General features: G+C 45.6%; 4 protein-coding genes and 1 pseudogene across 5 annotated transcripts in view; 2 read left to right on the top strand and 3 right to left on the bottom strand.

Moving 5' to 3' along the window:
* Positions 1-2,089: 2,089 nt before the first annotated feature.
* Positions 2,090-3,283, bottom strand: LOC6602180 (60S acidic ribosomal protein P0). The gene is made up of 2 exons (XM_026992177.1): positions 3,195-3,283; positions 2,090-3,137 (listed from the first exon to the last, which is right to left on the bottom strand). The coding sequence occupies exons 1-2, from the start codon at positions 3,246-3,248 to the stop codon at positions 2,238-2,240; spliced, it is 954 nt and encodes a 317-aa protein (XP_026847978.1). The 5' UTR covers positions 3,249-3,283; the 3' UTR covers positions 2,090-2,237.
* A 516-nt stretch (positions 3,284-3,799) lies between these two features.
* LOC6602181 lies at positions 3,800-4,402 on the top strand (annotated as a pseudogene).
* A 3,028-nt stretch (positions 4,403-7,430) lies between these two features.
* Positions 7,431-10,953, top strand: LOC6602182 (NEDD4-binding protein 2). Of its 2 annotated transcripts, XM_026992207.1 has the most exons (6): positions 7,431-7,651; positions 7,729-8,488; positions 8,566-9,310; positions 9,373-10,061; positions 10,120-10,703; positions 10,765-10,953. In XM_026992207.1, the coding sequence occupies exons 2-6, from the start codon at positions 7,766-7,768 to the stop codon at positions 10,835-10,837; spliced, it is 2,814 nt and encodes a 937-aa protein (XP_026848008.1). In that variant the 5' UTR covers positions 7,431-7,651; positions 7,729-7,765; the 3' UTR covers positions 10,838-10,953. The 2 variants fall into 2 exon arrangements, with proteins under 2 accessions (XP_026848008.1, XP_002027222.2); XM_002027186.2 differs by having other exon boundaries at positions 7,431-8,488.
* Positions 10,954-11,505: 552 nt separating this feature from the next.
* Positions 11,506-12,496, bottom strand: LOC6602183. Its single transcript, XM_002027187.2, has 2 exons — positions 12,340-12,496; positions 11,506-12,279 (listed from the first exon to the last, which is right to left on the bottom strand). The coding sequence occupies exons 1-2, from the start codon at positions 12,355-12,357 to the stop codon at positions 11,719-11,721; spliced, it is 579 nt and encodes a 192-aa protein (XP_002027223.2). The 5' UTR covers positions 12,358-12,496; the 3' UTR covers positions 11,506-11,718.
* A 2,112-nt stretch (positions 12,497-14,608) lies between these two features.
* The window catches only part of LOC6602184 (tyramine/octopamine receptor), a 29,830-nt gene continuing 29,016 nt past the window's right edge, over positions 14,609-15,422 (bottom strand). Inside the window, exon 4 of the mRNA XM_026992239.1 lies at positions 14,609-15,393. Coding sequence (XP_026848040.1) covers positions 15,001-15,393 — 393 coding nt within the window. The 3' untranslated portion in view covers positions 14,609-15,000. The remainder of the gene's footprint in view (positions 15,394-15,422) is intronic.

Genomic DNA, 15,422 nt, shown 5'->3' on the forward strand with positions numbered 1-15,422 from the left:
CAAATCCTCGTATCGGCGGGGAGAAAGCAAACATTTTGATGTGACGAGACTAAATTGAGCATGCTGTGCAGTCGGGGCGGGTGGAAGGGGGCGTGGCTCCAGGTGCTCTGTTGGCCTCCGCCCGGACAATAATCCCGGGAATTTGTGTGTTCAGATCTCTATTCAATTTTTGTGTGGCTTCCCCTTTCATGTTTTCAAAAGATTTCACAAAATATGTATGCTTTTATTGTACGTCAGTCAGTTGGAAAATATATTTTTGTTTCGGCCATCAATGGATGTGTCCAACAGCAGATGCGATCCCGACTAAAGTTCAGTTCATTTGGAAACTCCAATTCCAATTCCAATTCCCATTCCTTTTCCACTTCGCAGTTCGCAGTTCGGTTAAAGAACTGCTGGCCAAGAATCATTTAAGCCATTCCACAGGAGCTAAACCATTTTGCTCCAAATCTTTTGGCCAAACAAATCACAGCTGAGCACACACACACAGACAGACACACACAGACATTGTGGAGTGTGGTCGGTCCAGTGGGGTGATATACTAGTATGTCATGGCCCGGCATGGTATGCCCGGAGAACAGAACATGCATAACAGCAGCATCATCGTTATATCGATGGCATTCACATGTTTAGCACACAAACGAAATGCCAAAGCAAAAATATGCATACAAATCTATCTGTGTTCACATTGGATAGCCCAAAATCGAGTACAGTTTGGCGTCTCGTGGGAACGGGGGGGAGAAGCTGGAGTCCATTCGAGAGAGAGAGAGAGAGTCGCATCTGTATCTGGGATCTGTCGACTGCTCCACATTTTGTTGTGCATTGCAAACATGGCGTTTGTGTGTGTGAGGCGATGCTGTGTGTGGTGACGTGTGGTACATATATCGTATATTGTCTATATGGGTCTTCTGCTGTCCGTCCGCCACATGGCTGGCTGCTGTCCCAATCAATTGTCCGACTGTCCAAACTTCATTTGTTATGCGCATCACAAAAATTGAAGCAAATCATTTTGGCAATCGCATTTTGATTTCGAATGTCGCTTGCTGATTGAGTGGGATGGTATGATGGAGGATTTCAATGGTGGATTGGGGATGATTGGTCAATCGCCCCACAGTTTATGTTAATTTCGTCGTATATTTGCCGCCAGAGGCGCTCGAATTATGCAATGCCCTTATTAATTTATCTAGCAATCAAATGGGTTTCACAGCCACATAGTGATAACAACGTGACACCGGCAACTCCATGCGATATATGTACTATCTATTAATTTATATTGAATGTTAAAAGTCTTCATTGATTTTGGCTATCAAACCCCATACACAAATTCTTATACAGTATTCTTATTATGTGAAAAAATTCTTAGCCCTCTCCTACTATGTTCATAGCTTTCTTATATCCAGCTGTGACTCAACTATCGCTTCACTCACGCTACCAAAAATCATCTCTAGATCCAATGAAGGCCTGCGGAGGATTTATTTTCGTCAGGGTTTCGGTCCTGGCTATTTATGCAGTGTTTAACTTGGCCCGCGGCTGCTCCTCCTCTTCTTACTCCTATTTTTGCTTATTTTCCCCGTCCCATGAAGGCGTGGCACTTTCACGCCCCAGTCGCGTAACTCATTTTCGCTCTCCAGACGGGCCAGAAAAGTGCCGAGAAAAAGGGAAAGAAAGTTTCTTTGGCTGCCACTTGGCACATTCTTAATTTCTTGCGTATTTTGTCAAGACAAATTGAATTTTTATGAGCGTCGTCGTCGTCGTCGTCGTCGTCGTCGCCGTCGTTTGCGAAAAGCAAAAGAAATCGCAAAAGTCGTCGACAACGAACGACGGCAGCAGAAACTTTAAACTTTTCTCATCTTGTGAAATTCATTTTAGCACAAGTAATTACTTTGTAAATATATGAGGGTGGGGAGACGAGAGGCAGCAGCAGATGCAGCCAAAGTCCACGTAGAACAGCACATGCTGCCTTCCGGCTATTTAAGGGGCAATAAAGTGTCTTAAAGGTGTTAGGGGCGGCGCATAAAGGGCGCTAACGTGATCCTCTTTGGGGTATCTCCTTACAAGTTAGAAACAAAACAGATTGCATATTTGCTTTCAAAACAGTTTACAGAATGTTTAATGCAACTCGCCATTGGGCTTGTCAAACCGCGACGATCATTTGCTTTAGGGACACACATTTTACGATCTTAGAGAGTAAACGCTGAAAGCAGCAACGGGCTGCAGGCGACAGCAGGCGGCTAACCAGCCTAATCGAAGAGACCGAAGCCCATGTCATCGTCCTCCTCTTCGGACTCGGACTCGACCTTCTTGGCCTCCTCCTTCTTCTCGGCAGCACCGCCGGCAGCGGGAGCAGCCACAGCGGAGGTAGCGGCAGCAAACTTGCTGGGGTCCTTGATGTACTCCTTGATGGTGGTGGCCTCCTTGAACTCCACCTCTGTGGTGGCGGCGATGGCCAGCAGGTTCTTGAATCCATTGGCAATGCTGTGAGGGGCCGAGGCGATGGTCGGGTAGCCCACGGATAAACAGACGGCAGCCAGGTTGGCCACTCCCTGCTGGAACTTGGCACGCAGATCCTCTGGCTTGATGTCCAAGATCTCAGGCGAGAAGATGGAGCCAGAGTCGTATACCTGGCTGACGATCAGACCGTACGAGAAGGGCGAAATGTTCAACATGTTGAGCAATGTGGCCTCGGAGGCGCCCACTTTGTCGCCGGGCTTGAGGATGGGCACATCGTTGATGATTTCAATTGTACCCTTGGAAATCTTGGTCGGGATGGACAGAGCCTGGAAGAAACTGGTCTTCTCGGGTCCCAAGCCAGTGTTCTGTGCTGGGATGATGACGTTCAGGGGAGCGATGGCACCCGGACGGGCTGGGGCGCGCACCTTCGACTCAAGCAACTTGTCGCGAACCTCTGCCAAATCACCCTTGGTGAAGACAAAGCCAACATTGCCCTTGATGTGGGGTAGCAGCTTCTCCAGCTGGGGATTGTTCTCCAAATGACCGCGAATGGCCTTGCGCATCATGGTGTTCTTGCCCATCAGCACTACAGCCAGTCCGCGCAGGCTGGTACGGATGTTCTGCATCTGCTTGGAGCCCACATTGTCAGCGCCTACAATGAAGCACTTTGGAAACTCGTCGAAGAGTTCCTAGAATGGCACCTATGTTAGTGGCAATAGCCATTTGATGTGGCACACAATACTTACCACAACTTTCACGAAGTACTGAGCCTTCCATGCTGCCTTGTTCTCCCTAACCATATTGATTGTGTATTAGGGACTCGTTGAAAGAATTTAAGAACTGCAAAAAGAGCCACATATTCGATTAAAGGCGTTGCGTCGCATCAGCTTGTTGTTATTTTTTACCCATATTTGCCAAAGATGGCATATATTTTCAAAGATTTAATTTCCACTTACCAAAGCAAGAACTTTTCACTGAGGTGACTTTGACCAAAATGGCCGAGCCAAGGGAAATCGTAAATACAGCTGCAAAACCATCGATATTACTATCGTGTGCCACTGGCGGAGTTGCCACACAGATGAGAATTCCTGAAACTGACAATACAAATCATCTACTGCGACAATATAGATGTCATAATGCAGTATTGCAATCTAATCAGTACGAAATTAGCATCGAGGACGATCAAGTTTTATTTAAATTCATTATTTAAAATTCATTTAAGAAATAAAGAATTTTGTTGATAGCGGTGTTGCATGTGCTGAAAATATCGATGCATTGCTCCAAAACATCGAAACTATCGATAGTGCTCGATGGTTTGACAATACTTAAATCGTCCAAAGTTCTCCTCCTGTTTTAATGAAATAAGTAAGAGTAAAGCTGCTCAGGCAGTCAGTCAACGTACAGAAGTCACATTCCACTTTATATCAGAATGGGAAAAGATTACTACCAGATACTGGGCATAAACAGAAATGCAACTAAGGATGACATCAAAAAGGGATACAGGCGGATGGCGCTCAAATACCATCCGGATAAGAACGACCACCCCCAGGCCGAAGAACAGTTTCAGGAAGTTGCGGCCGCCTTTGAGGTGCTGTCAAACAAGGAGAAACGAGAACTTTACGATCAATACGGAGAAGAAGGTCTCAAGTCTCAAGATGAGGCGGCGCAGACATTTGCCCAGCCCACACCTGATATGGTGCCCTTTATGTGCGCAGTGGGCGGAACTGTCTTATTTGCCTTTGCAGCATACAAAACGTTTCAATTTTTCTCGAAAAAAAAGAACCCAGATGTAGACAACGACGAATCTTCATCAGATTAAATTTATTGTTAATTTACTAAACGTACTTTTCGGTGTTATTGTTATTAATTTTTTCGACTAAATAAAACAGCTGAGTGTCATCGATATTTATCCAAAACGATGAACAAAATTATGGCAGCTCAAAAAAACATCAGATAGGATTTTTGTGCATTGATTTGATATTTTGGAAAGTATTATTATGTCGGAACATTACCGGTGTGTGGATTAGTTACAATTAAAAAATATTATATAATAAAGCAACAAAACAGTTTTCAAACTCCCGGTCACGACATTCCTTGCGATAGGCCGCAGCCAAAGACCATGTAAATACATTCTTTGCGTCAGCTGAGTAATTGCAAGTAGAAATTTGCAGGTATTTGAAAATAACTGATCGAAACATTAAACATATATTGTACATTTTATATAGGATAAAATGGACAACTTCGAAGTTTTGGGAGTGAAAAGAAATGCTACCTGGGAGCAAATTAGAAAGGCCTATTTTAAAAAGGCCTTGCGTTTCCACCCAGACAAGAACAGTACCGGAGAGGAGGAGTTTAAGAAGATAAGCGCCGCCTACAAAATCTTGAAGGATCAACATGAACGAAGCAAATTAGATCAGACCTACCGCGAAAAACAAACAGGTCCCGAAAAATCACACGAAAAACACCGGCGGAAGCACAGTCAAGACAAGGAAGCTTCGTGGAACAGCTCAAAATGGAAAATTCCGTCCAAGTCAAACCTAAAAATGTATTTTCTTGTTCTTGGAAGTATGGTTTGTGCATATACGATCTAAAAAATGATTTGGAACCATAGAGCGCCTCGTGCAGCGATGATGGAAGAGGTTGCTCATTTAGCAGACACGATCGCGGCACTCGAAAAGATATCCAATGCATCGAATGCAGAGACTTCATTGACTTCCTCCCTATCATCAGCTACCAGCGCCGTAGCTAGCGCAACTGCCGGAGGGATAACCAAGATATGGAAGTGGACTACAGGGTCATCGAATGCAGCGACTTCATTGATTTCCTTCCTATCATCAGCTACCAGCGCCGTAGTTAGCGCCACTGCCGGAGGGATATCCAAGATATGGAAGTGGACTACAGGGTCATCGAATGCAGCGACTTCATTGACTTCCTTCCTATCATCAGCTACCAGCGCCGTAGCTAGCGCAACTGCCGGAGGGATATCCAAGATATGGAAGTGGACTACAGGGTCATCGAATGCAGCGACTTCATTGACTTCCTTCCTATCATCAGCTACCAGCGCCGTAGCTAGCGCAACTGCCGGAGGGATATCCAAGATATGGAAGTGGACTACAGGGTCATCGAATGCAGCGACTTCATTGATTTCCTTCCTATCATCAGCTACCAGCGCCGTAGCTAGCGCAACTGCCGGAGGGATATCCAAGATATGGAAGTGGACTACAGGGTCATCGAATGCAGCGACTTCATTGATTTCCTTCCTATCATCAGCTACCAGCGCCGTAGTTAGCGCCACTGCCGGAGGGATATCCAAGATATGGAAGTGGACTACAGGGTCATCGAATGCAGCGACTTCATTGACTTCCTTCCTATCATCAGCTACCAGCGCCGTAGCTAGCGCAACTGCCGGAGGGATATCCAAGATATGGAAGTGGACTACAGGGTCATCGAATGCAGCGACTTCATTGACTTCCTTCCTATCATCAGCTACCAGCGCCGTAGCTAGCGCAACTGCCGGAGGGATATCCAAGATATGGAAGTGGACTACAGGGTCATCGAATGCAGCGACTTCATTGATTTCCTTCCTATCATCAGCTACCAGCGCCGTAGCTAGCGCAACTGCCGGAGGGATATCCAAGATATGGAAGTGGACTACAGGGTCATCGAATGCAGAGACTTCATTGACTTCCTCCCTATCATCAGCTACCAGCGCCGTAGCTAGCGCCACTGCCGGAGGGATATCCAAGATATGGAAATGGACCACAGGGTCGTAGCCAAATCGTATGCTGTGGGCCTTACAATTTTCTTTACTGCATCTCGTATTTAGCATTGTGAATAAAAAATACTGTACAACTCTCTAATATTGCATATAGTGCTTTGCTAATTTTTCTGCGAAGAGAGAGATAGCAAGAGACAAAAACCGCCAAATTAGTGTTAGCAGACACGTCTTTCGGCTATCAGTCGAAGACTGATGTTTTCATCACAATGGCAATCGACACCACAATCAGAAACAGAGCCAGGAGCAGCATCATCAAAGCCCGAACTCGAGTTATCTAAAAAGGTGGTTCAACTGGATTAATTGGCTGCCCGTAGTCGCTTTCTTTTCGATTATAGAGCAAGTGATGAAATATTGTCAGCGCTGGCTGTGTTGTCAGTTTGTTCTACCGCTGCTACTCGAACTACTCCACGTTGCAGTCAAATATTCGAGAATTGTAATCCCAATCGTGGCAAAATTGTCTCTGCGAACATTGTTTTTTCTGGCCAAGGGCCTTGTGACCACACTGGTCCAATGGCTGGTCCAATTTCTGTCTAGTCGCTCCATTGTGGAGAATCTTGTGATTTTCGGCCACCTGTTGCAGATTCTAATTCTGGGATACTGGATGGGAATATTGCCCTTGTTTGGGTGGAGCATACTACGCTTCATTCACATTGCATTGATCATAGCTCTTATCGCTGTAAAGCTGTTTCTGAATATCCTTCTTTATATGACTGGATTTTAATAAAATTTTGTTTAAGATCTAGTAAGATTCGAAATTTATTTAGTGGTAATTGTTGTTAATCATTTTTGTTTAAAACTTATTTTGTAAGCAATCCAATCAGACGATATATTTTTATCGATAAGTCCACTATCGATATCCTGTGACGAAAAAATGAGACGTAATTATGAATGGGCTATAAAAAAGGGTATGGACAACAGGCAAAAATAGCCAAGGCAAATTGCCAGGTTCGTACGACCTCACCTCGCGGGTGAGCACAACATACCTTGAAGACAAAATCGGCAAGGTATATTGGGTAAATGTGGTGAATGTCACCTTGCATGCGTTGCATTTTCTGGGCTATGTTGCCTATTGTCCATACCTTCTTTTCCCTTCCATTATTTCGTTTCTTACAATGATTTAAGTTTTAAGTGTAATTACTATAAAGTGTCTAATCGATGGCCATTTATAAATGATGATTTATATATGTCATTGATGCAGTGGTGTTGTTAATGCGATGCAGCGCAAAAAGCACTTTGATGCTTCAAAGACGTATTATTTAGTTTATGTACACAAAACACAACACACGACAAAAAGGGACGCATCTGAAACTCGAACCCAAGGAATTCGCATGTGTTAGCAGTAAATAACCAGCTAAAGAACGGCCCCCAAGTTTGTGCAACAGCTTGGGTCGAGGATCGAGTGGATTGGCAGTTTCCATAGTATTGGTGAGTCCGGTCCGCGATAAGGGAACGGAGCAGAGCAGTCGAGATTACTGCGTATTACGTTTCACTTACACATTCAGAGAGAGCAACAGTTGCGCAACAACAACAACAAATAGAATGTCAGCGGCGCGAAATGCTGCTGAGCCAGCGGAATTGGCGGTCTTGCTCAACAACGAGCTGAGCGTCAGCCAGCCCAACGTCAACAGCAGAGGTAACGGCAATGGCAACGGCAGAACCAACATCGCCATGTACACTCCGAGGAAATTCGTTGGCCCAGCCGCAACCAGCAGCTTCAAAATGTATCCCAGCAGCTTCGAAATGTATCCCAGCAGCGCCAACAACAAAGACAAACAGTTCAATGCCATTTGCATGAAGGCCCAAGCTGGCCAAAAACTGATGATCATCATGCGCGGGCCATCGGGCAGCGGTAAGTCCACGCTGGCTGAATCTGTAATACGCCAAAGCGGTCTGCTGGAGCAAAACGACATGCTGGACTTCGTCTATAGCACAGATGATTACTTCAACAGGCGTGTCTATAAGTTTGATAGAACTCTGCTGACGACCGCCCATAACTGGAACAAGGAGAGGGTACAAAAAAAAGCCTCTATGGGCTGGAGTCCCATCATAGTCGACAACACCAACATAACGGTGTGGGAAATGCTGCCTTATGTCAAGATTGCCGTACAGTATGGCTACCTGGTGGAGCTGCTGGAGCCTCAAACAGACTGGTCAAAGTCGGCCAGCAAGCTGGCACAAAAGAACATACATAAGGTGCCCCGGGAGAACATTCAGCGCATGCTGGAGCGCTACGAGAAGACAAGTGTGCCGGAACTAATCAAGGTAAAAGCAAGAATCAAGTGCAAGTCTAAGGTTTTCCCTATTCTCAAGGTATTCTCTCTCTCTTTCTCTCTTCTCAGTTGCTGAAGGAAACCAAATACACAGTAAAGTTGCCACAGCTACGACAACACCCGCCACTGCCGGCCGTGCCCACGATAGTTACGCTGCCAGAGAACGACAATCCTGATAGTCTATCCCCAAACGGTTTCAAGCTGAATGTCAATGCCTGCAGTTGGGTGCCCCACGAACAAGGTGCTCCCAAATATTGGTCGCAATCGGGCGGTGAGCAGCCCCCATCAGCCCCCAGACTAGATCCAGTTGCTGTTGGGACTGGTTCGTACGAGAATGCGCTTATAGATCTGCTGCGCGATGACCCGGCCGAAAAGGCCCCACCGAAGGCTGGTTCCAATGAACAAACCACTTTCGAGCGCCACTGTCTTAATTGTCCCAACGAGCCCTCAAATTTCGTTTTGCTGCGTCAAATGTATCCGAACAAGCGGCTGACAGGCCTCTGGGATCTCTACGTGAAGTGCAAAACGAATGTGGATTGGGCCGTGGACATACTAATCAAAGAGGATGAGCTGAATGCCGGCTCGGAATCGGACCTTGACGCGTCCATGTTGCCAGAGGAGTCGGCACAATTCCAATGCGATTGTGGCAGAGCTGATAAAAAGGGGGAAGCTTCTCCACCCCCACGTTCACCATCGCCAACGGTCTTGGGGGCCAAGTATATGCCCAAGCCCCAACGCCAGAGCCGTAACAAACGCTTCTCGGCACCGCCAAACAAGGAGCTGCAGTTGCAAGTTGAGAACTTCTTTGTACTAGGTTTGAGATGCTTCGAATGGGAACCATTGCCCTCAAGCTCATGGATTTGATTTGTGTTTTAGGTGATGAACAATACTCGGATCACACCCGAAGGATACGCGACATACGCAATGGTATACTCGATCAGCCGATGATTGTGCAGCCCACAGAAGTCGTAGAAGCGGAGGAGGAGGAGGATCCCGACGACAATATTCTGGAGGAAATGGATTTGGGGGATACTCTGGTCCAGCAACTGCGCACTCTGTTCCATACAGATGGGGAGATGATGCCGCCGGAGCTGCCCGCCACCAAAGTGTTTGTGCCACGGCAATTGCTTAAGCAATTGTACATGCTGTGGCTGGAGGGCGTCTATAATCAGCTGGAGGAGCAGCGCCAGAGAACGTTGCGCGACGATGAACAATTCGCCCGCCTACTGAAGCATCCCGAATATGCCGAGTGCAGCGAGTCGCCCAGGAACGTGAACGAGTTGCTCGACATGGAGCTGGCCTGGAGCATTTACAACAGCGAGCAACAGGCCGCCAAGCAGGCGTCCGAGATGGCCGCCCGTCATCAGCCCAACGACATTGCCACCCATTTGACAAAAATGAAGCTGTGCGAGAAGTTCCCGAATATACCCAACGAAACGGTGCTCGAGATATTCTCGGCCACCGGCAGCAACTATGGCAAGACCGTGGAGGTGCTCGACAGTGATGTCCAGAGTTCTCTCAACGAGGCGGAGCTTTATGATAAGGCGTTGCGCGAGAGCGAGAAGGTATACCATTCAAATATGCTCAGTCTCTGCCTCACTTTAAACCACTTTTTCTGTTTAGGTCGCACTGCAGGAGCAACAGCAACAGCAACAGCAGAAGTTACAGCAAACCGTCAAAGGCAGCGAGAATAGTGCTGCAAGCCAAGGCCAGCGGTGTGTCTCGACAGCGTCGTCGAGCAGCCGCTCGCCGCAGTTGCACGAGGAGGCAAAGTGTGCCGCTCTGCGTGACTTTGAGGAGACCCGCAATCTGGCCGCCCACCATGCCCAGCTAAAGGCCGAATGCTATCTGAAGGCCAACCAGGCTGTGCAGAAGGGCAACGGCAATGTGGCGCTGTACTATTCGCAGATAGCCAATCTGCACAAGACAAAGATCGATGTGTTCAACCATCGGGCTGCCACCTGCATTATGGAAGTGCACAAGCACACCCAGAACAATCCGGATCTGCTGGACCTACACTATCTGCACACTGTGGAGGCCATCAGCTGTCTGGATCTCTTCCTCGATCGCCACATAACCAAGCTGCGCAAGAGTACGCGTGTGTACAAGCATGTGTTCATCATTACAGGACGGGGACTGCACAGCGCCAATGGAGTGTCCACCATAAAGAACAAGGTCAAGTGCAGGTTGGGAGAAAGGCGTTTACGGTGAGTCTTCAGAGGATAAATTTATGAGGGATCGCTTATCGCTTGCATTTTATCACTCCAGCTGGCAGGAGGTCAACCCGGGACTTTTGCGTGTGAAAGTGTTTTCTGCTTCGCGTCACTCGGATAACTTTTGATCAACGTCCATCAACGGTACAGGACAGGTCGGAAGAGCAGCAGCAGCGTCAGCTATCCGGGTTCTGTAATTGCCCTTTGTATTGATTCTTACAAAATTCATAGTCAGCCCATTCTGTTCGCTGTGTTTTTCTTTTAATTTTAAGCATGTTCCTCATGCCGCTGCCAAAAGAGACATTCCAGTTTATTTTTGAACGATGCATGCTTGCAACGTACCTTCAATTTCTTTAAAACTTACTTATTTTTCTTATCATCGAAGATTCGTATGAAACACGAATCGGGGGAATGGAATGGAGTCGATAAAACAGGTGCTATATTCGCATAGCCTACAAATTAACTCAAGTATCTATCAAGGATATATAACTATATATTTTTGTACTACTGCACAAGTTATTATATTAGAATACATAAGAGTATAGTCTTAAGTGTAGCCGTAAGCAAAAAAAAACTACAATTAAATATTTTTGTTATGCTCTGCAACTTTTCCACAATTAATCCAAGAGTCCCGTGTTAAGTCCTTGGGCAACGCAGGTATTCATAAAAGCCATTCCGAGTATGATTGGTGATATTTCTGCAGGTACTGGCACTAGCAGGTACCAGGTACATAGCCTCCTACCTACTGGGAACGGAACATCTGGTCACTGTAGAAAACCCCATCGCAGAGTGGAAACCAAAGTTTTTGTTGAATGTTTGAAACATGGAAAGACGATGTTTTATTTAAGACTACAAAAAGTAAGATTCCTGGTCTGTAAAATTTAAAATCAGTTCATTGTTTTCAGATACACATGCAGTGTGTACACAAAGCGAATGATTCGTATTCGGTACTTAGTCTAGAACTTGGTCGATGGCAGTCTAAGAAGTGCTCCTATGGCTTTGGTTGGGTCTAGCAGTAGCTTGGTGACGCCTTGCGCGGAGAGGTTGTTGGCGATGGCGACTTGGCAGCAGCCACTCCTGCTCCCGGCGACTGGTTCTCCTTGCCGGTGGTGGTCTGTACGCGATTGCCGATGGCCACCAGTTCCATGAGATTTGCCCGCACGCGCTTGGGCGTGAAACGCGAGGAGCCTGGGCTGTTGTTGGGTTTTTCGCGTGGCGGTGTGTTAAGGAACACGCCCTCGAAGATCGTCTCCAAGCTGTTGCTGCGACTCAGGGCCGTCTTAGTGTCTTCGGCGTCGCTGGGCGGAGTGATTTGTGCGTTGATTTCATGCAGGGCCACAAAGTCGGGATGGTTTTGGCAGGCGGGCTCCTCTGGATGATGCTGCTTCGGAGTTTCAATGTCCGAGATGTTCAGGTCATCGATGGGTGATGGCGTGCGTCCATGCGGCGAGAAGGCGCGTATCTCAAAGGCCGGCAATTCGTCGCAATTGCTCGGCTCCTTCACGCCCCCCAGATCATGCTCGAATGCCAGCGACAGGTCACTCTCGCTGTCCACCGACGACAGCGAGCACTGCAGGCGAAAGGAGCTGTTATGCTGCTGCTCGATGATGCCACACATGTGTGTATTTACCGAATCCGATGAGTCCATGTTGTGGCTCGAGTCCTTCGTCTGTCCTGTATTTATATGCGACGCCTGCAAGGCCAATGCTTCTGCCTGCTCTGGACTGCAGAAAGATTTCGCGGAAATCTAGGCTAGCAGGTAATCTGTACGCTGTTCTTTGGTTGCCGCTCCGGTCGGCCGGTTTGTTTACGATAAATATATTTTTGATTAACAAGTTACATTTTAAACCCAGCAAATATCGAAATGAGAGGTGTCAAATATATCATATCATATATCGATATATATCGATTGAGGTATACAATGAACTGAACCACCAAACGCAATTATGAGCTTGAACTAATTAACCCTTCATGGACCAATGCGTGTTTAAATACTCAAGAGGAGATCGTGCGATCGTTTTATAAAGTTCCGGGTGTCCTTTATGCACTAGAAAATAATTAAAAGCGATATGCTTACACGCCGGCCACATTGGTATTTAAATACCAAACGGATTTTTGTGTTGCTATATGGCAAAACTTAAACTGGAGCAACAACCAGATGAATATTATAATAATATTTTGTCAGTGGTATTTAAATACACAAGCTATTTATCAGATATTCGCAAAATTAAACATTTGTTATTGTCTCTATGAGAGGAGGAGCGACCGTAATGGGTTAATGATTCGGTTTCAGAAAGTGTGCGCCAAAAATAAAAAAAACACTACCATTCTCTCATAGTTATTGTTTTTCAATATGGCTTAACTGATTGCAGCGATTAGGATGCCTTTCAAGCTTATACTGTGGTAGAGTTTAGTTACTTTATTAAACGAATATGTTTCGCTTAGACGTTGTTTACATTGCCGCTGCCGGCTCGCGACTTGTCCGAAGTTCTGAACGTAGGTGATCGCTACGAGCTGACACAGCTCTTCACTGTGAAACCTACAAGCGCTTGGACGCAACAATGTACACTGTGCCGCAGTCCCTTCTGCTGCGTGGGCACCTGTGTGTTGTCCGGTCCGACAAGTCCGTGAAGTGGGAGCCAACACATGGACAATGGCCGAAAGACTGGAGGCCATCAAGGTACGGCGGTAATCGAACAAAATTTAAGTGAGATAAACATTTGAATGTTTCAGGACAGCCCCGCGCAATTGAACCTAGTGAATCCGGATCTAACCAGGTCACTGATAGAAAAGGACGTGGTGAGTCGCTAGTACCATCTTTGGGAGGGTTTTTTTTTTCCGATATTCCTGTAAAGAGCTTGCCGTGATCCAGCCAGCAGCAAAAACTTTCTAATGGTGCAGGTATATAGTCAATTTTAGAGCGGCGCGGCTGTTGTTGTTTTACTTCGACAGATACATTTGTAAGAAGCTAAACATAACTGAACACAAATAAGAGAACTCCTCTCCTGAGATCTGTCGTTTTTTCAGGCTCTGAAATGAACCTTCATCATCTAATATAAATCATACAAAATTTGGAAAAATTCTATGCCACAAGATTTACCATCTCTACCCGAAATACAATAGTCAATATTTTTCATAACTTTTATTTGAATCTGTCTTTTGTTGGTTGTTTGGTTTCTGTTTTTTGTTTATGCTTAGTTTGGTTTTGCTCGTTAAACAATTTAATTAGTGAAATTATCGTACATCGTCGTTAAAAGTCATAAATTGTGGTGTATACGATGTGTATAGTATGTACTTTAGATTAGTTTATTTAAGTTTAGTTTAGTTTATACATCGATTTATAGATCTCGTCGGCTAACTCTGTTGCATTCTGCCAAGTGCAATGAAACATTTATTTATGTATGTATATTTATTATAATTATTATGTATTTATAATTCTCGAATGTGCTAGCTTTTAGCTGCCCATCGAAACGCAATTGTTGCTGTCTGTCAAAAAAAAAAAACACACATTTAAAATTAACGGTTATATTATATTATATTATGTAACAAATAGTTTAAAGCGTATTCAAAGTATACATTAAGTACAATAGTTTAGTTCTTTGGTTTACATTTGCCTACAATTACAATTAAATACAAATCGTTAAAGTAATCGCCTAGAAAAAAAACACATTTCGTTTCATAGAAGTTGGTTTTTTTTTTCTTCTGTTTCGTTTATGTAATTAATTTATGTTGAGCGCATATTTAATTTTACTAACACTTTTCTTTGGGTTTTCTGTAGTATGCATAGAGTGAAACACGAAGTTTTTTGCCACAATCCTGTGCCTAAACATTTAATTTAATTTTATTAAATTCAATTTCATGTTTGTTCTCTTGTGTGGAACGATATATGTATGTATGTATGCATGTATTATACGAGTACACGTATGTATGTATGTATGTTTTTTTTTCTTCGATTTCATTGCATAATTTTGATGTGGGACTTGCTTGTGGCCAGTTGCCCCTTCGCATGAGTATCTAACGGGTTTAAATCTATACGCCAAATACAGTTTTACTCGCGCCTCGAAAGATCAGAGAGACATAAAGAGAGTCAGTGGCCCCTGAATGCCAAAGAAAGGAAACCAAATATGTGCTCAGATTTTCTGTGATCAATCGATGTGGGTATCTCCTTGCCAATGCTTTTGTTGCCAGCCAGTTCTCTTTCTTTCACTCTCTCTACTTTAAGTTTGGCACAAACTCTGAGTAATGCTCTACCTCTCCGTTCCGTTCCGTTCCGTTCCGTCCAGTCCGCTCCTTACTTCATGCCCAGCAGCCGCTTGAAGGCCCGCCTATAGTCCAGGTTAAAGATGGTATAGATGACCGGATTCAGGCCGGAGTTGATGTAGCCCAGCCAGGTGATGAAGTTCTTGAACTTGTCGCTGGGACAGCAGCTCTGGCAGAACGGCAGGATGACATACATAAGGAAGAAGGGCAGCCAGCAGATGACGAAGACGCCCATGATGATGCCCAGGGTACGGGCTGCCCGCCGCTCCTTGGACAGTGAGATCTTCTGTTTCTCCTCGATGAACTGGTTCACGCCGCTGGGCTTCTTCTGCAGCGGTGCGGCGGCCACTGCACCGGCGCCAGTCGATGATTGGGGCGGTGTCAGTTTGAGCGAGGTCTGCTCCTCCGCCTGGGTCACACAGACCTGCGAATAAAAAACCAATCAATCACTGC

Source organism: Drosophila persimilis, unplaced genomic scaffold (genome assembly GCF_003286085.1).
Source record: "Drosophila persimilis strain 14011-0111.01,24,50 unplaced genomic scaffold, DperRS2 tig00000715-arrow-arrow-pilon, whole genome shotgun sequence".
Lineage (NCBI taxonomy): Eukaryota > Metazoa > Arthropoda > Insecta > Diptera > Drosophilidae > Drosophila > Drosophila persimilis.